Source organism: Haliaeetus leucocephalus, unplaced genomic scaffold (genome assembly GCF_000737465.1).
Source record: "Haliaeetus leucocephalus isolate CR32 unplaced genomic scaffold, Haliaeetus_leucocephalus-4.0 Scaffold140, whole genome shotgun sequence".
Lineage (NCBI taxonomy): Eukaryota > Metazoa > Chordata > Aves > Accipitriformes > Accipitridae > Haliaeetus > Haliaeetus leucocephalus.
In genome coordinates, this window is record NW_010972576.1 from 10,674,015 (window position 1) to 10,694,943 (window position 20,929).

The 20,929-nt window shown below is 42.3% G+C and overlaps 1 protein-coding gene across 1 annotated transcript in view; it reads right to left on the reverse strand.

The window, feature by feature from the left end:
• The window catches only part of UNC5C (unc-5 homolog C (C. elegans)), a 263,351-nt gene extending 242,532 nt beyond the window's left edge, over positions 1-20,819 (reverse strand). The window contains exon 1 of the mRNA XM_010586171.1: positions 20,696-20,819. Coding sequence (XP_010584473.1) covers positions 20,696-20,819 — 124 coding nt within the window. The remainder of the gene's footprint in view (positions 1-20,695) is intronic.
• Between the last annotated feature and the right edge of the window lie 110 nt (positions 20,820-20,929).

The window sequence follows — 20,929 nt, forward strand, 5'->3', positions numbered from 1 at the left end:
CTTTTACGAGGGCAGCGAGTAATAGAACAGCCACGTGAGGAGTGTCATGAGAGTCACACAAACTCACGCACTTAGGCAAGGAGGCTGGAGAAAACCACATGGCACAGAGCAAGCCGGGGAGGGCTGGTCCTCAGAGGCACCGGCAAAGCAGGACCAGCGGCTCGGCAGGACAGGGCTCCTCCAGCTGGGCTTTTGCAGCCAGCCGCTGTTCTCGCCGCGGGTCTGTGAAGCCAAAACTTGGCATTAGGAGCCCCACTCCTAATTTTGTCTGTACCAGCAGCTTGCTGACCACCCGATGAGGTTGAGCGGCAAAGACAATATAGGCCAGCAGCAGTTAGGCTGGTCACAAATCAGACTGCGGTGTAAAAACCTAGCGCCCGCTTCCTACATTCTCCATGGCCTTTTGATAGAAACAAGCAACACCAGCCATTTTCATACCACAAATTACTTCCATGTTTTCTGTGAGCCCACCAGAGGGGAATTCCTGTGTCTGCTCACTCCCCAGTCCTGCCTCCCGCTCCTCTGGTTTCCATCTAAAAATGGAGATAATTATACTTGCCTCCCTCCGATATGTTTTTCCTACTGCAAATAAAAATGCATGACATTCACTCAAAGGCTTCTGAGCTTCTGATGAGCGTGATCTGAGCTTTCACTATGCAAAGGCATCCTTTCTCAGAGGGCATTAGCTTTGTACTTCATAGCCAAGATGGCCTTCATTAATTTAAGTGGTATAAAAAGAAAATATGTTTAAGAAAATAATGTGAAATGAAACAATACACTGAAAATTTTTCCCAAATTTTATTATGAATAGTTTTTAAGTTAGTGGATGATTTTTTAATCCAATGTATCATGTTTAATGTTCTACCAAGCCAAATCCATGGATACCCCCAGCTCTTTACATTTCTTCCTCTGTTAGCATAATATACTGGGTCAAGTGTGACTACTGTTTATTTAACTTTGCAAAATTGATCCCAGCTTCATATTTTTAAGAAAGATTGGTCCATTTTGGTACATTTCCAGAATAAATCCTGCCTGTTCTTTTTAAGTGGGATAGACTCTTGACATACCACCATTGTGACTGTGGAAGGCGTTTCTGGCACGCGTAATGAGTGATTGACTTCCCTGCTTATTTTCATAGTGATAAATATGTGGTACCATTAGGCAGGAAAACAAAGTATTCCCAAAAAATCTCTGCTAAGCACATTTTGGAGTTAATGGGTTAGTATAGATACATTATGCTCTCTTTCTGTGCTAAGAGGTATTTGATTCTGTGAAATTCACTCACTCCCACATAATTTAAACCGCCAAAATGGAACATTGTCTTTTTCCCTTTTCTGCACATGTAAAAAGAGCAGGCAATCTTGCCAAGGTTAACTATACAATCTTGTTAGGCTTCTATAGATTTCATTAATGCCTCATAAAAGAGAATCAATAAAACTCCTTGCACGCCAATATAAAAAATGACCTTTCGATTTACTCTTTAAGATACGAAAAAAAGAAACGTAATCAATAGACATCAGCAAAACTTCTCTGATAAGAGCTCCCGCAACAGGGAGTTTAGATTAAGAATTCTTTGGAGAAGTTATGTTCCTGCTCTGAACTCCTTCCTAAGGGACTGTTCCTGATCCTACTGGGGAACTTTGGTGGGACTACTCATTTTAGGCCACAACCTTGCAAAGCTGCGTATTAGAGGTGTGGGATTACTCATGCACTGAAACACAGATGCTCGCAGAAGTGCCGTCACACTTCAAAGGTTAATAGGCCTGCTCATGGGAGAAAGGATTTTTACAGCACTGTGCCTTTACTCCCATTTATGCTTTAAATTTTCCTTTGACATTTTTTCACGGGTATGAAACCCCACAATGCTTGAATTGACTTTGTCGGTTCCTTTTATGTAACTTACAGCTTAGCGCACCCAGCAAGCACACCAAAATGACACCTATCTCAGCATCCCAACAGGAGAGTCACTGATAACAAATGGCGCTGCCCTGGCAGCAGTGATGGCACTCAAAACCAAGGGCCTGATCCATGGCCTTTTCACTGAGACTTTCCATCTGTTCTGCTCCAAATTCCTCACTCAGACAGCTTGTGGGATCCGACTTTTTATTGTCTTTGGGGTTTACAGTTTCCTATTGCATTCAAAGATAATAATGACTCTCTGATACCTTTTTTAGTGGCTAGATGCAACAATTCAGAAAATTGTTCCAAGTCCTCCCCTCCCATTTCTGCAAGATTTCTCAGGTGGACAAGGAACAGCCTCACATAAAAAAACCCAACAAATCAAACCACAACATCAAGAGATAATCTGGTGGCAATATTAATTTTTTGTCTTGTTTTTAAAGTACCTGTTATTTAATATGCCTCATAGCCACAATATCGTAGATAGTTCATATAGATAATGACACATTTATTTAAAAAAAACCCAAACCAACCCAAAACTTAAATTCATGTGATTTTCTTTTGGTTTTCAAGTTCTCCCTCTCTGCTCACCTCAGCTCATACTGAATCATCTTCTAGCCTTACCAGAGCATCCTGAGGTCTTTCCTAAAGCAGCATTTGACTCTTCAAACATTTCTCCAGCATTTCCTTATGGGCACCTGCTGCTGGTAATTCCCAGCCTAACCGTTTCCCCTATTTTATGTTAGGGCCGCATTCAGTCCACTCAACTGCAAACAAACACTGGTGAGAGAGGACTGTGTGGGCGGCCCCTCACCGGCATTAGGCAGGACCAGTCTGCTTTGTGCGTGCTGGTGTCCTAACAATCCAGAGCAGTTTCTTTATCAATCACCATCTTCCCTGTCTTGCCTCAGGTAACATCATGCATAACATGCTTTGGTAACGTTTAAACAGACAGCCTGCACGCATTTGTGTCTGTCTCGTGGTTTTGAAGTGGCTAGTAAATACTCCCCCAAACATACTTTTTATTTAGCCGGAAGATCAAAACACCGCCTTTCTCCAGCCTCGAATCCCACAGATAAGTTTGTTCCCATCCCAAGTTTTCAGGCAAGAGAAAAAAATGTTTAGTCTATACCTTGTGTTTATAAACATGTATTCTGGGGGAAAGAGGATGCTTTAACTTCTTTATACAGTGTAGTATTTGTCTTACCACCCAGGGAAATAAAAATAAATACTCTTAATTCTCCAAAGAAATGTGTTTTTTCCATTATTACTAATTAACATTTGAAACTGCTAATCCTAACAAGTTGATTTTTGTATGTTTTAAGTTTCCATTGCCTACTTTGAGAGAAGACAATAAGGAAAATCAAGTTTTATTTTTATTTTTGTAAATATCCTCTAAGATGATCAAAAGTGACCAGCCATTGCTGTAGCTAGGAAGTCAGCTTCAATGCTGCTGAGACTTGCTGAGAAAAGTTCATCTCAGGTTTTGATCAGAAGTCAGGTGATGTTCTGAGAACAAACAACTGCAGAGAGCAGGGGCAATGTGAACATACAGTTTTTTTCATTTTAATTACTAAGTCTTTGCAGAGACTTTGCATTGGTGAGATTCTGGGTGGCTGCAAAAACTTCCAAGGAAAATTCTATTTTTAAAAAATAAAAAGCCCCAAACAACCAGTAGTCATAAACCAGCATTTTAGCCAATAATTGCCATTCTAGATGCCTATCTTTTCTTTAGGCTGTCTTAAGTGGGACAAGATCTCGTAAAGATACATACATTTTCCTCCTTATTTTAGAGGTAAAGAATGTCTTTGTTAACACCGGGATTGCTCTCTGATGTACCTTGCAGTGTCTGCTCCTTTTTTTCCATTTTTTAAAAAGTGTTCTTAGAGTCATGGAATTTTTTTCTGTCCAACCAGACAAGATAGAAATCTTTCCACCAAGGATACAGTCTTCAAGAAATCCTGTTAACAACCCTCAGCTGGTGCAGAACTGAGGCACCCACTGAACTTGGGGAAGCCGTGTTGGTTTACACAAAATGAGAGCCTCAGCTGCATACACATTTTGTGAAGGCTGGCTCTTCCACTTAGAAAGTTCACCTATCTGAGCATAATAGGAAATTTCAAAACCTAGAGCCTGTGGGCTGAAATTTATTAGGAACAGATGGGGCTAAGTGGTATACACAATTTACCTGTGCACCTAAAAACAGTTATATATATATTTATAAGCATAAATAAACCAGCTGGTATCCATTTCCTCGCTAATCAAAACACCTTTGGCCTTCTCAAATTCCAGACCTACACCGTTACAACTACTTGGTTTTTAAACACACAAGTCATATCTGGTGGCCCTCAAGTCATGAAAACTTGGTGTGGCACAAACTCTCATTAGTAATTTTGGCTCCTGTAAGGAAGACTCATGCTGCTGATTAGATAATGGCAGCAGCTGAAATCTAAAGGTCACATCACCTAATATGAAACAACCCAGCATTTGATAAACAACCCAGAGCACAAGTCAGAAGAACTGACTTTTGAAGGTAGGGCTATTGTCAGGTAAGCTCTTTACTCTTGCAGGTAAGTGTATCTTCCCAAGTAAGATTTCATGGTCAGTAAGATATTTCCTTGGCAAGAGACTTGGATGAGCCTTTAAGCTGGGTTTGTGGGAAGGAAACACGTAGGATTACATAAACTATTTCAGTCCAGAAATTCCTTGTGGTTAGGTAATTACATATACTAATAACTTCCCAATGACAGTGTCTGGATGCAGCCTGCACATACACATAACAAAGCAATTTAATATTGTTCATGCACTGCAATGTTCTCAAGCAATGACTCACACTTCAATGTAAGTTCTCATACTACAGAAAACTAAGAATTAGGACTTCAGCTTTCCAAAATCAAAGTACTGCATTCAGGAACCCCTGTGATCTCTCTAGAGATGACCTGCTACATATTTTATAGTAACACCGTTGCAAATCATAGCTATGTATCTCTAAGTGCCCATAGGATATCAATAGGTACACTTGATACTGATCACAACTACCAAGAGACAACATGTGTTATTATACTGATCAAAACATATTGATCTATCTTAAAATACTGACCATCTAAAAGCAAGGCAAACTTAGATGAAATCTGATCATTAAAGATTTTTTTTTTTTTTTTTTTTTTTTTTTTTTCTTTTTTTTTTTTTTAAGGACTGCCTTAAGCAGAACCTTCCCTGGTACATTTATTTTCTAATATGCACAAGTGATAATAAATAGGCCAGTATTTGTATTTCTTTTTCAGATGCCATTTCAGAAAACAAGCAATAGAACAGTTTTTACCTTGCACTGTAGGTACGGGTTACTTTGCTCAAACAAACAAAACTTCAGTAGCTGACAAAAAGTAATCAATAGTGTTTTAAGATTAATTTTGACCTTAGAGATCATGTGGCAAATACAATTCCCCACTAATGTACTTCCATGGAAGTGCTAAAGTCCACAGCTCAAAACAAGGAACTTCGACATGAGCAACCAGACTTTCTTTCTTTTGTGGTACATAGAGAAGAAACAGAAAAAGAAGCAAATTCAGTAGAAAGTCCTTAAATCTTTTTAGTCAGATAAGAGCCCTTTTCATAACTTGAGAGTTAGAAAATGCATTTGTATAAGACCACCAAATTCCAAAATGACGAGATACCATAACAGCACAAACCTTGGGAAAATCATGTTGAAGTCAGACATATCACCAAGAGCTGACACAATCAGAACATCCCCAAAGTTTTGCTTGATACAGGCTTTTGCTTCCATAAGCGACCGCATGTAATCACTTATTCTCCTTAACTAACTGCAGAAAATATTAATGGCAGCTTAGTGTGCCAGTTATGCCACAGATCTTCCTCTGCCTCCTACAAAAAAACCCCTCTGCTGAGCCACTTAAACTGTTTTTCCCCTGCTCTGGCGTGGGTCCTTCCCACGGGCTGCAGTCCCTCAGGATAAGCCTGCTCCAGCCTGGGTTCTCCAGGGGCTGTAGGGGGATCCCAGCTCCAGCACCTGGAGCACCTCCTCTTCCTCCTCCTGCTCCTCTCAGGGCCCACCCCTGCAGACCCCCACTGCCAATGCACTGGGCACCAGCGCCCAGTGCAGGGTAGCAGCCGAGACACCCTGCAGTTTCCTTGCGTCCTGTGCCCCGGGGCTCCCTTTGCACGGACATGCATCTCGGGGAGCTGAACACATCCACAGGCTTTGTTTATCCCCTCAAGGAGGTAGGGGATAAAATCTTCTCCTGCAACATTTCCCAATGTTATCGCCTACCTGACACCATTTTTTAGTTGTGCTTTTTATTTTGGGAGGTAGGGTACTAAGCTTGAGAGGCTCATGGCTCAGAGGAGACAGCATTCATGAAGGAGCCTGGCACAGTTTTGCAGACTAATAATTTCTTCAGAGCGCACAATGGCCAAAACATTTGAAAATTTATGTCAAATTTAGTGAGGGAATCCAACTGCAGAACAAGGGTAAAAAAAAATCCCCAAAGTGAACATTTTTCAAATTTGTCTTTCAAAATAGTACTCTGGTTACTTTATTTTTTATTTTATTTTAGAGGTTAAAGAACATTCCCAAGCAAGGAAAAATTGCAAAATGTTTTGTTTTGCACAACTGAGTTTTCAGGTCTTTGTTTGGGGCTGGGGAAAATGACTTGAGGGATGATTATAAATCTTTTCTTGAAATTTCAAGGCCGCCTGCTGAACTGGACAAACTACACGCACAGTCCTAACTCACAAATATGGTTTAGTAGCCTTATGCAACCCCAAATATTCTGCGGTAGACAGACTACCAGTCTCCTTTTCCTCTTTCTATTTAAATACAGGCTCAAAGCCTTCCTTGAAAGAGGGGCCCCAGCACATAACACAGTCTCGTCAGTCCCCCAGCACACCACCACAAACCTGGCTCCTGGTCACCTTCAGTTCCACAGCCCTTCGGGTGCCTGAATTAGCTGCATAACCAGCTGCTTCTAACAGTTTTATGCATGCGTTTTAGGCTTAGTATACAATATACAGACATCCAGGCAGATAAAAATAGTAAAGCTTCGAGAAAGACAAAGAGTATTGGCACTGCGATGCCTTTTCCAATGAAAAATATTCACAGCTCTATTAGAGGAATTGTCCCACACTAATGTGAGCAGCGTCATTTCGTTAGCTCCAGCGTAATTCCATTACATAATTCTCCCAGCTCGTGAACGTGTATATATTTACTTATTTATAATCAACTACACTAATGATTTTTTTAATAACTTTCAGGCAAAGTAGTGAAAGAGATTAGGAAAGAACATATGGGAAAAGTCACTTTTGACCTATGTTTTATCCTTAAAACCCGAAAGTGGATTCAGTATTAAAATGAAAGCACTCTAAGTATATTGTGAAATATTTACAGCTGTTATTACTGCCTGATTTATGTGTGCCAGAGACCAGATTATTCAGACTGGTTTCACAAGCAATATGTCAGTAAACAGGATTTTTTTTGGTAATTGTATTAAACATGTCCATATAAGCTTGGAATTAATTACAAACAGTATTTTACTGTACTTGATAAAAGCACTAAGCAGCAAGAACTAATGACGGCAAAAAGGTCTTCTCTCATTTTCAATAAAGGTTTCCATGTGAAAATCTGTCAACATGAAAAAGTTACTGCTTGTAATTAAAACCAGGCTTTAGTTCAGCAATATGTTTACATGTTATGTTCCAGAAGAGGAAAAAAATGCAATTGAATTACTCTCCTTAAACCGTGTAGTTCACAAACACATGATCTGCCCTGGGCATGCTACTGATGTCAACTTCTTCAGCTTGGTAAGACAAAAAATTTAAGTTCAGCCTCATGACACATTCGAGAGTTTTGCACGACTAACACACTTTGTTAAGAGTTTTAGTGAGCCCTCCAGATGCGTTCACAGGATTTTTGCAGTGGGTATGTCTACTTGCATCAGGCATTTAAGCTCTCTACTCCTGTCAGTACTTGTACAAGGTTTCACTAATGGACAGATAATAGCAAAAAGGAGGCGGAGGAGGTTACAGTACTTCACTGTACTTGGGAGCATGTCAGTAAGCGACTAATTACCCCTCTGTTTCCAGCTCTCACATTACCTTACTAAGCAACCCTTTGCCTGTCTCCACAATGGCTTTATAGCACAAGATCTATTTTCAAAACGGACTTCAAAGTGACTTCTCAGAATTAGACTGATTGCCAAACCGGGTGCTAAACTGCTTCAGTGGGTCCCAAGACCACAGTACTAGGACCTCAGCCTGCTGGTTGCTTTTGAAGATGAGTAACAAGTACGTCACCTGCCACGCTTCTCTTTACCAAGCAGTCACCACTTTTTCCACTATACTTCTCAACCCTCTTTTTGATACACTGAGATGCATAGGTGCTATTTGCTGTGCCAATGGTTAACTTGAATTTAAGGCCATAGGCATACAAACACTATCGTGACAAGTTTCAATGTCTTCACACTGCTGTAATGAGACATATTTCCTAAATAGCTAGCAAATAACCTTTTTTTTCCATGGCAACACAGTGCTCCACGTGACAAAGCATCTTACTGACTTCAGTAGAAACTTTTCTCGAACAAGGTCATAATATATTTAACGATAAAGAATCAAGCAGACAAGCAGTTCTGTCCTTATCCTGTGTTACAGAAGCTTGTACACTAGATTTGTTAATCTAGCTTTAATTCAGAAACCTGACACTCTCTGCTTTTCTTGTAACCGTTTTTGTTTCTTGTTAATGCAACCAGATGGTAACTTCAGTTTGATTACAATTCTCCCCACTTTAATGTGAACTCTTCATCTTACTACTATCAGATGACATTTGCTTTCCTTAATGTACACAGTTTTAGAAAAATTACAGAAGTGCTATCGCTGTGTTACATGAAAAATTCCAATGTACATTTAGCTGACATTGCATCAGCTGCTGTTTAAACTGGGCTTAGCTAATGGACTTTTAATGTCAGTGGGGTTATGTGCAGTTACTGGCTATTAGCAAGAATGGGCCCTTTCTATAAAAATCACTTTTCCTCAAGTGTGTTGTTTGAACATTCCTTCCTCTGATTTAGTGACTGTCACCAAATACAAAACAAATGCAAGGACACTGGAATCTACTGTTATCTTTAAAACCAACTTAACCTCAGCCCGGCCTCCACAAGCGAAATATGTGTTCTGCATTGGTACTAGTGGATATAAAACTTTAAAGACAAAAGACCGAATTTTCCTTGTCTTGCTCCAGTGAGTAAATCCCAAGCAATCCAGTGAAACTAATCGGACAGAAAGCAAAATTTGATCAAGGTACTGCCACCAATTGATTGCCCTAAGAGAAAGGATCTTTGGAATGAAACCAAGTACTCATAAAATAAGCTCATCAGTAAAACATAGCAGATAAATAGTCCATGCAATGTCATTTTGTCATTTTAATTCAGTTTTCTTTGCAAATGTTTCTTATAAATGCAAATTTAAGACTTTCCTCTTGAGACTACAAAACAATAGAAATGTTTATAAAGCAAATAAGTAAACTAGGACTTTTTTTTAAGATTTGGAAGGTTTTATGTAATAGTTATGTTTACTACAAAGAATTAATATATAACATTTGGGGGGAAAAAAAAAAAAAAGAAAAAAAAGAAGAAGATCCATACAGAAATAGTGCAGGACAAGCAAAGGGCAAAAGCTAGCAGGAGCTGAACAATTTTGCCTTTTCCAGTGCTCGTGAAAGGCATATGGCACTTCTCATTCTACTGCCTAAACTCGGATAATAACCGCTTTTGTTACCAGCTACCAGGTTGCATTTCTAACTCAAGCCTTCGAAGCTCATGCTTTTAGTAGTAGAGGTCTTCAGTTCAGAAACAACTGATTGCTGAGGCAGGAAATTGCCATGCATTTGTGTGTAAGAGATATTTATGTGGATATCTGCCTACAGTCAGTGACATTTGGCTGTCAGTGTTCTTATCTGAAATAACATGACAAAACCCAAGAGAAAAAACATCCACCTGGAAGAATCTCACCAACATGTTTTCAAGTAAGGCACTGTGTTAATCTCTCCACAGCGAAGAGCCACATTGCTACATGTAAGGGAAATGGAAAGCCTCAAAGTTATTAAAATTACTGAGCTTGAAAAAAGAAAAAAAAAAAAAAAAACAACACAAAAAAACTTGCCAGCAAAAAAGATGAGATCAAGGTCCGTCCATCCTAGAGTCTCACTCCACTGTGTCAACATATTTTTAACGCAGAACCAGATCAGCTTCTGACATGTGCTGGCTTTGAAATTAATGGAGCTACATTTGTTGGTGGTCATAACCTGGCCTTGTAGAGTGTAAGTCTATCCTTGGCATAAGCACTAGGGATTTAAAAAAACAAAAGGAAACTGACAACAAACTGACATGTCCCAGTACTGAACTTTCTAGCTACAAACTTTCCAGTTACTTAGGAACTAAGGAATTAGGAACTTCCTATTTGCTACAGCACTGCTATTTTATATGAGGAAGAGAAGGAAAACCAACACTCACATTCTTGCCAGCAGAGATCTGCTGCCTAAGAAGATTGCTGCATTTTATTTAAGCAAGAGACCAAAAAAGTTACCCTCACCTTCAGAAACTGGTGAGGAAGCAGAAAGGAAGTCCCTAAAGCTACGTTTGCAACGTCCGCATGAAAGGAATTTGTAATGGGGATGATGACTTGCCAAAAAAACTAGTGCAGCTTTGGGGCCAAAAAGCTTAGAGCAAGGAATACTAGTATTTCATGAGACAATTCAGCGAGATTTTCAGTGAACAACACCAGTACAAGGGCACATTCTTCACCGTTTAATTACATCCCTGTTCCTTAACTGAACAGGCTTCTAGTTTCCACGATCAACTCTGATTTTCAGATCTGAAGCGACTGAGTTTAACAGGGGAAACTTTATCGCCTCCTAGTTGAAAGCACCACTGAGTTTTGTCCTAATCCTAAAATAAAGGCTCGAGCAGCAGAGGTTTCTCTATAGCCTCATCTGACTGCAGACAACCCAAAATTTCAGTCTGGACACCTCACTGTTACCCTGCTAGCCCCAGCTATTCACTGCTAGTCATGGCCACTCGTCTTTTGTACGTGTAGAGCTGCAGAGTAACCAGGCGGACACATGAAGTTGTTGATGTTGTAGGGAAAGGACAGAGGAATACTTCTGTGCTAACTCCATGAGCAACTGGCAAATCTAGGAGATACATTAATGAAGGAGAAAATTAATACAGAGTAAGGCAGTGTGCATGTCTGTACTCTGAATTACTCACAGTAATTACCTGCGCTACAGTCACTATAGGTAAATCCAATGCACGTGAGAAAAGAATTAATCTTGCTTGTTCTTCTGTCCCATTTCTTGTTCTTCGATTTTGGTATGACCAAACTGCAATTAACTTCATTCAGTGAGACCATATTATTATTTTCTCTCACTACGTAAACTTTCCAGTATAAACACATATGTTGGGACAGGATAAGACAAGCAATGTATTTAAACAATAAATAAATACACCATACTATATGAGTGCAGCAATTCACGTTCCAGCCATTATTTTAGCAAATTTATGGTTGGAATATAGCTCTCCAAGAAGCTCTGAATTACTAATAATCCTGTGGTGATCACTTTTCATTGCCTGACCTGAAACGCACTAAATTCAAGCAAAGAAATGCCTGAGGAACAACTATCAGTTCAAACAAGTTTCCAAAACAGCTGCAATAGAGTCAACCTCTTTTGACAGATCATTCAAGGCTTACTTGCACGTTTCCTTGTATCTAGCTGATGAAATTCAAGATTTCTCAAACAATTACATCCAGCACTCAGGGGACCAAAAAAGAACGCAAGCTTTCCTTTTGCTCAAAGGATACACCGTTAATCCACAGAGCTTAACATTTCAACCTCTCACTCAATATGAGACTAAGAAATAAAGCTACTTTCCTTCTTGAAAATAACTAAAAATGGATTGGCAGGAACTACCTAACAAGAAAATGCTCAGCTGTTGCCAGGCCAGTAAAACCCATCCGAGCTCCTTAGCATTATTGTTGATAACGTTAACTCAACAAGAGGAAAGAAGATACTGATTTAATTGCCTAGGCAACCTCATAGCTTTTATGACTTGTAAGGCAATGGGGTCCTTTGGAACGCAAGTCGTTCATTCAGATGAATGAAGTACAGTTGAATAAGATAGTCTTGAATTGCAGATTAAACCCAAATGAAACAAAACAACCCAAGGCAGTGATCCTTATTCCATTTACAACAGTGCTACAGTCACCCGCTGGATCTGCTCTTGCTCCTTCCAAATTTGGGATAACACTGTGGATTTCACTGGGCAAAGCAAATCCTCCCAAATCGCCTGCCACCGTAAAGTCAGAGCTTCCGGGAAGCATCCCTGTTTCTGAGCAACAGCATTTGGGTTTGCCCTTTGTCTTTTACACGTATTTCTAGATACCAGCAGATACAAAGAAACCGTTAGTGAGACCCAACAAATTTGACATTGGGAAGGCACCCAAGAGCCTTCAACCTAGCATTCCCTCTGTAGCATCTATCTTTGGGATTGTCAGACAAGAAGGAGGATGGACTGGAGCACCGGAGTCTTGGGCGCTCAGAAGCCTTGAGTTTGCATTTTGGCCTCCGTACACGTTTGCTCTGCACCCTTAGGCAATTCCCCTTATATCTCTCCACCAAACAGAGAGAAATATAGCTGTCTTTCCAATCCAGCAAGATGGATTAAAGATTAAATAGCTAATGCAATGTGACAAATAAGAACCTCCCATTGTCTCTAGCAATGCAAACATGTAGCAAAGCTATCCTAAAGATGCAACTGCAGATGTCCCCCATGGGAGGTATCACCGAGATGAGCATGCACAGCTTTTTGACTGCCTCTTGCTGTCCTGCCTGTGTAGGACTCATAATGAAGGAAAGTGAGAATTTGAGGAGGTGCTGATGCACTGCAGCATTGCATATCGACACAGGGGACGTCCCTGCCTAGATGGGATTATTGCACAGTCACGCAAGCTAGAGCAGCAGTGCTTATATGTGGGGAATAGCAAAGGTACTCACCTAAATCCGGCATTGCCTACCCTTCCCTGGCGGCATTAAGGGCATATCTGGCACCACTGAGAATCTGGGTCTCTATCTCAATCAGCACCACAGTAAAATCAGTGTGATTTAAAAGATAAAGAAGAGAGCGAGACCTAGAAAATGCTGTAAATATATGCCTTAACCACTGCTTAACCAGGACTGTAAGTCAAGTTTAACAGTGAGGTTTTTCACTAGGCTGGTTGAAATAGTAAATGGAAAAAAGTAAATGGAAATGAAACTGTTATTGTCAGAAGACCTTACAACTTTTAACTTTTTCATTTTCTCTGAACACTTAACAGATTTTCAGAGACCATAAGTAGAAAGAGTTTGGCCAGTGAGGTAAATATTTGGGGCTTTATTGACCTTTTCACTAAAATAATCTTTTCTGGTTTCGATTAAGGTTTCTTGGTTTTTTTCAACCTCCTCCAGCAAATAAACAAAAAGGACTCTTGTTTTGTTTTGTTTCCCCCAAAACTTTCCATGTTGATAAAAAGGATACTTTTGAGTGAAACTACTTTTGCATGAAGCTTTTCTTCCTCAGCCCAAACTTTTAGATAATGTGCCAGGCTATAAAGGGACTCCCCAAATCCCAGAGTTTGATGAATTAGGAGGAAATCCCACGTTTCCTGCTTAACGTGCGTGTGATTTGGGATGGAGTTATAAAAGCAAACAGGAAGCTGTTCTAGTGATGACTACCTAGGGGAAAAGCTGTATACAAGCATCTCTGAGGTTACTGAAAGCTGGGAAAACCTCCGGCAGCTCTTGCCTGCTACTCTGACTCACTGTGCCTTACTTGTGCATGTTGTTTGTACGAGCAGAGCCAGCCTTGAGGAAAGAGACTGGAACACAACTACAGTTTGGGGCTTTCCATTGTGGTTTAACCCCAGCCAGCAACTAAGCACCACACAGCCACTCCCTCCCTTCCCCCCCCTCACCCTCCCAGTGAGATGAGGGAGAGAATCGGAAGGAAAAAGGTAAAACTCGTGGGTTGAAATAAGAACAGTTTAATAGAATGGAAAGGAATAAACTAATAATGATAGAGATAATAATACAATGACAATAACAATAATAATAATAATAATAATAAAAGAATTGGAATATACAAAACAAGTGATGCACAACGCAATTGCTCACTACTTGCTGACTGATGCCCAGTTAGCTCCCCAGCAGCAATCCCCCCAGGCCAACTCCCCCCAGTTTCTATACTAGATGTGACGTCACATGGTATGGAATACCCCTTTGGCCAGTTTGGGTCAGCTGCCCTGGCTGTGTCCCCTCCCAACTTCTTGTGCCCCTCCAGCCTTCTGGCTGGCTGGGCATGAGAAGCTGGAAAATCCTTGACTTAGTCTAAACACCACTCAGCAACAACTGAAAACATCAGTGTGTTATCAACATTCTTCTCATACTGAACCCAAAACATAACACTGTACCAGCTGCTAGAAAGAAAATTAACCCTACCCCAGCCAAAACCAGGACACTTTCTTTTACCTTCTCCAGCTAGCATGCATGCCCATAGCTTACAGTCAGCTTTATGCTACCTGAGATTTTATGCTACATCTTTACCTGAGAAAGACAAATCTAAATACAAAACCCACAGCCGATGCTCTGCAAAATGTTTAAGCAGACCTATCACAAAACCAATGACAATACTAAATAAATTCTCTCCCCATCACAATGCTGAAGTTTGGGGTCAGAGTATCTGCAGATGACCCTGCTACATTAAACACATGGAAACAAAGTACATACAAAATTAAAGGGAATTTTGTTGTTCCTATTTGTTGGACATAAGTTTCTTTATAACCATTTCTCTTTTTGTATAATTTTAAATGCTTGCTTACAAATGATGCAAATTAAGTCTTTCTTTGTATACAATTTGCCTCCCAGAAGACTTAATACCATTTCCTTCAGATCACCTCTTGGATAATGTTATGATGGAAAGCTCCAGGGGCGCCTGCTCCCAAGACTGGACTCTACCGAGCACACACAATAAATCACTTAAAACACCACCATCCCTTCAGTCCTTGGAAGCAGTTAGCACTGAACTGTGCCTCTGCACAACATTATTCTGCCGCTGTGTTGACGGAGGTTGTAGCCAGCTGGAAAACCGCTGCTCGTCTTGTACTCCTCGCTTTTAATCCTTGACTTGCGCTCTAAAAGCTCGTGCTGCTTTATACCTCCAAGTCGAACGTGAAAGCAAAGATGGCTAATGAAAATGACAGGCGATGTAATTACTGCTTTATTGGCACCGATGCCAAGATCACTGCCTGCTAAACTTGAATACCTCCACTGGGTGGCTAACAAGATGTGCACTTCACAAACTAGCACAACTCTCTCCCCACTCAAAAGGGAGGAAAGAGGGAACGGGAAAAGGAATGCCATTTTTTCCTATAGTGACATATAGATAGTTATATGAAACATATTGCACAGGCAGAACACCCACGATTAAATTAACTTTTATTTCAAAGATAGCCTCCAGTGATGCGTTTTCAATGACAAACCAATGATCTTAACGTTTGAGACTCACATTAAGTCCAATCCTCTTTCACTAAATGGCAGCAAACTGTTCACTATGAGCAATGCAAATTCACTTAGGAATTCCCCTTTGCAACAGCAATTAAAACATATTTTTCTGACAAGCAGCAAAAGCAACTTTTCTGCCTTTCTCCAGAAAAAGTAGCCAGAACTGATTCCTCAGAAGTCCAATGATTTAAAATCCAGAAAGACACCAGAAAGCAACAAACATAGCCACACATGATAGAACGGGTCACTCCACACAAGATTACTTAGCTGGTAGCATGAAATAAACATAGCTTCACTTTGAAAAGTACAGTGCTCCTTAATATTTTACATATATACAAAATTCTGGTCATTTACTGTACAGAAATACTCAATTGCTGTCCTAGTCAGTCTGGGCTCTTCTCACCTTCCACAAGAACTGGTGTTGCTTTGCATCCTATTCAACCGAACTGGACAGACTGTGCCTCAAAACACCACTCGTCAACTTGCACAAAAATCAAGATATTTACTTGAAAATGTCTAATAAATATAATCCACATTTTCTCCTCTCTTGCTGTGCAGACCAGCTATGGAACTGATTTGCCTGGCCTTGGCACAGAGCTGTATTCCTGTTTTCAGACATACTGTATTTGGAAAATTAAATTAGGAAAATCTTTTTAATATGGTTAATGCTGTTTCCTGTTTCTCACTTTGGATGTCACACACAAAGCTAGTCCCAAAATATAGTGAATAATCAGGGTTGGAGACCATTACTAAAGAAAAAAATGAAAAAGAAAAAAAAAGTTGTGTGGTGAATGATCCGCGCAAAATGATTAAGCGTAAGTATGCACAACAATTGTGGAAATGTTTAGATACACTCAGGCATTCTTACTGTACAGAGGAATAAATGACACTGACAGTAATACTGAAAAGCCATCAGAAGGGGGCTGTATTTGATGTATATACTTTTTTTCATAACTGTTGCAACCAGCTGCTAGAGACTGGAGCCAGAGGAAGAGGAGCCCAGATTCTGGCTCCCATGTTCCCAGGGAGGAATCCCTCTTCCACAGACAGATCCGTCCACTTCATTTTAATCCTTCTTAAATTGCAACTTAGTCAGCAAAGGAAACCTGCTGGTTGCTTTGCTTTCAGTGAAGTCTACTGCAGTACTAAAATGCTACTCAGGGCCAGTATGGGCTACCACATCCAGCCCAAACTCATCAACATCATTGAAATTCGCAGACCACATCGCTTTAAAACAATGTAATGTTCCAAAGGGGCTTATCCATTCACAACGGAATACTGCTTGGCCTTCACTTTACTAATACAAATACTATTACACCCACATGGTCCACTGATGCATCAAGATAATTAAGTCCTTTCCCCCCCTTTTTTCAACAAGATTTGTTTACATATTTAATTAAGAAGTGCATCCCCAAAAGGTTAGTACATTCACATGTTATATTTCACTTTTTCCGCACCAAGCATTTTCAAACTGCTGCTGTTGCTACTATGGACTATGGTGGGGCAAGACAAATATCTGTGCATATGGCTCTTTTACAGTTTTCTTTTTAAATTATCACTTTGATTTAATTAGGTTTGAGGGGTTAAGCATAAAAAAAAAGCACTCTTTTGTTGGAAAGGAACAACTGAAACAAAAACTCATTAATACGTAGTCCCTTTAGCTTTTCTATCCACCTCTTATGCCATCGTTATTAGCCCATAAAGCTGTCTAAACCATGCTTGTCGCTACAGATAGATAGCTTGACCTTCCCTTTCGTCCCACCTACACCCCAAAAAGGTGGGGGCCACGGGCTAAGTTCTTCAAAGACTTTTAATGCCCCAAAATGGGGCGGGGTGGGAAGTAGGAAAGTGCAACAGCTGAAACCCAATCTCTGCTGATTGAAGAGCTGAAGGAAAACTTGCTCTTATGGGAGATGGCAGTGAAATGCCAGGCAGGGGTAGGTGCTTGGGTCCAGGGGTGGTTGCTCTTTCTTTCACAGTTTGGGACATTTGAATTCTCATTCTGATGTAGCTTATTACAGAGGTATAATGAATGCAGCGAATGCCAGATCAGAGTTGATTCTGGCTTGATAATCGCTCTGGCCCCATTCACCCCACTTTGAGAATTACGGGCTGTCTCCATCATTGTGGCCATTTCCTGTTCTCTCCTGATAACAGCGGAAAAATACTTAGACAGCTTCAGATAAGAAGATAAGAAATGCTAATAAAACAAAAAGTGTATTTAGCTCTGCTGAGAAGCTCACAGGAGGATGCTGAGATGCAGTGATATGAATCTCTCTGCCAGAGAGTGTGGGGGTTGGTCCAACAACTACTCAGTTAATAAATTTATTTTCCACGAGGCAATGGAAAAGGAAGGCATGAAAGCAGAAGCCCCAGCAATGCTCACAGCCTCCTTAGCCTGCTTCAAAAGATAAAGATGGTTGGGGAATGGGGAAGAAAAGCAAAACAAAAAATAATACTAGCAGCAAGTACTGGAAAAAAATGTACACGCCGTCTTTCCCTTCCCCTCTTCCCCTTTCTCAGTCCTAACTATGTGTTTGCTGTATGAAGACACCACATCAATTTTTTTCTCCTTTTCAAGGTATCACAAAAGAAGATTGAATTTTTTTGCACAGTTAAAACCAAGTCATCTGGCTCCAGACCCACTGAAAATCAAAGACCGAGACCAGTTTGGAGTGTAACTCCCATGTGTCCTATTTCTATTTCTCTCAAAGGAATGCAGCCGAAAAGACTAGAGGGGTGTTTCCATTTCGAAGGAAACAGACTGAATGGAGGATGACTTTGGAAAAGGAGGTTGGGTAAAAAGCATTTCAGTGTTCACGCATTTTTGGAAACGTATAAATGAAACAGAGGGAAAACTTTGCCCGGTGCTATATGATGAGAAAACTTCCTGAAGAGGGCATAGTTAAACTGTTGATTCATTGCCTCACTGAAGCACCACATACACACACATGAAGATCCCCATGGCAAACACCAATCAGAAAATCCCTCAGCTCTGGGAAAGATGCCAAAACCAGGTCTGCACCCGAATTCTGTGCCTGGTCCTAGCAAACGGGAAATAAAAATAAAAGCATACATGGAAAAACAAATCCAAGACGAATGACTATATCCCAGCCACATTCCCTGGATTTTCCACTCTGTTGTGAAAGTTTATCACACACCGCATGACGGGAAGCATCGCTGAAGATCTCTCTGACCCCTTCTAGGTATGTGAGCACACCTGTGTCCTGCGAGAGGTCCCACACGCGTGCCGCCCTTCACAGCGTAGGCTCAGGGGCCCTAGCTCCTCTCCCCTCATGACATTTCTGTCGCACAGCGTTGCGTTACAGAGGGTACGCGTGGAAAGGAGCAACCATCTGAAAGCGTGAGGTATGCCCTGTGGCACTGTGATGCGCACTCTGAAACAGCCGAACGCAGGGGGTCCTCTCTTCCTCACTCAGGCCATCTGTCATGCGAATTAGCCGTGTCCTGCCAGCAGAGCGGGCAGGTTCCTTTCTGCTCCAGGTCCAACTATCTGAGAGCATCTTTCCTCTTCGACACGCCCCCATCTACACAGACTGATATATACCCACTGACATCTAGGTCTACATGGACATGGTACTATTAAAACCTTCAAATACATAACAGCAAACCTGTCTTATCTCGAACATGAAACCAACCAGTGAAAGGAAACGACACGTAAGACACCGAAGAAATGCGACACGATGCATAAGGCATTTTTGTACTCTCGTTCTCTGCTACCCCCTTTTCATGACCAGATTTCTGATCTTCCTGTGAGATAAACGCCCGGTATGGGTGAGGGAACGTGACTCTGAGGATGGAGTAAGTATCAGCGGGAAACGGATTAGCACCGTTACATGTACAGACATGACGTACAGTGCATCCAGCCCACCAGCAGCAAGCCTACGGCTCCCAAAAGCCTGCCCGGGGCATCGGGAGTCAGAGCAACCAGCACTGCTCTCCTAGAGGCCGTAGAGGAGTGCACTTTGTAACGGCTGGGTGAGAGCACGGGGTCAGATCTGTGCAGTCGTCTCAAGTGCCCCTCCACAGAGATGATGGGGGAAAACCAAGCATTCTTCCACTTGCATTATGCTAACAACTCCAAATCAAAGCTTTGCTGTGTATTACTATTTCTTGGTGGCATACTTGGAAAAAAAACCAAAAACAACCCAAAACGAAACGGCTTCTAAAATTCCTTTTCTCTTGTTAACCATATAACCAGGATTTCCAAGTGCTTTAATGAACCGCACATCCTTGCTATGCGCAGCTCTGCCCACATGCAGCAGCAACCCCTCTCTCTCCAGTGCTGAGGAGGTTGTAGAAAAGTATTTCCCAGCAAAAGCCACACATTTCCACTTTAGGTCTAACTCCTGGGAAGAGAGAAGAAAAGCACCGAGAAAGTTTATCCAGCATCATCTCGCAGGAGAAAAAGCCTCCTGCTGTGGCTGTCTGCCGGGTGGGTGACACAGTGAGCCAGGGCTCTTTGTGATGCTCTCAAGACATCGCTAAACGCACTGAGAGGCAAGACATTTTCACTTGGAAAGGGGAATTTACACACGGGCGACGGGGAAAACAGATCTAGATGTACTCCAAAACCCCCGACAAGAGAGGGAAGAAAACAAAAAAAGCGAAAAAAAAAAGAAAAAAAAAAAAGCAGGAACACAGAAACGCGGTGACTCCCTTCGGGTATATCGCGGTTTAGGCACGACGAAGGAGGGTGGCGGGGGGTTGCGATGGGGGGCTCACGAACGACCGTCGCCGGCAGAGCCCCGGGGCACGGCTGTGCCGCGGCAGAGGGACGCCCGCCGCGCACCTGCCTTTCCCACGCACCTTGCCAGCCCTCCGGGGCGCACCGCCGCCGCTCCCCCGCCCCCGAGCGCCGCCGGCGGGGCTCCTTCAGCCCAGAGCCCCCCCTCCGGCCTCGGTGCCCCCGCGCTTGAGGACGGAGCGCGGGGAAACGCCTGTCCCGGCCGGGCTCAGCGACGACAGACCCGACCCGGCGGGGGCGACCGGACCCCCACCCGCCCGACCCCGGCGGGGGCCGTGCGTGCGGGGGAATGCGCTGCTTGCACATACACGCACAGGGGGAAAAGGAGAAAAAAATAAAAATCACGACATCAATTCGCCTTCTCAGCCCGCACCCGGGGGATGCCCCGGCCCCTCTCCATCCATCCATCCACGCGTCCCCCGCCTTACCTTGCGCCGCGGAGCCGGGGCGGCTGGCCCCCAGGACGGCCAGGGCGGGGAGCACCACGGTCTGCAGCAGGTATCCCAGTCCCAGCCCGCAGCGGGCCGCCGTCCCCTCCAGCCCCTTCCCCATGGCCGGGGCAGGGGGGCGGGGGGAGTCGCGCAGAGCCGCGGAGCTTTTCTGTGCCGCCTCTGCCTCCGCCGGCCCCGTCCCGCCGCCGGGCGCGGAGGGACGCGGAGGGG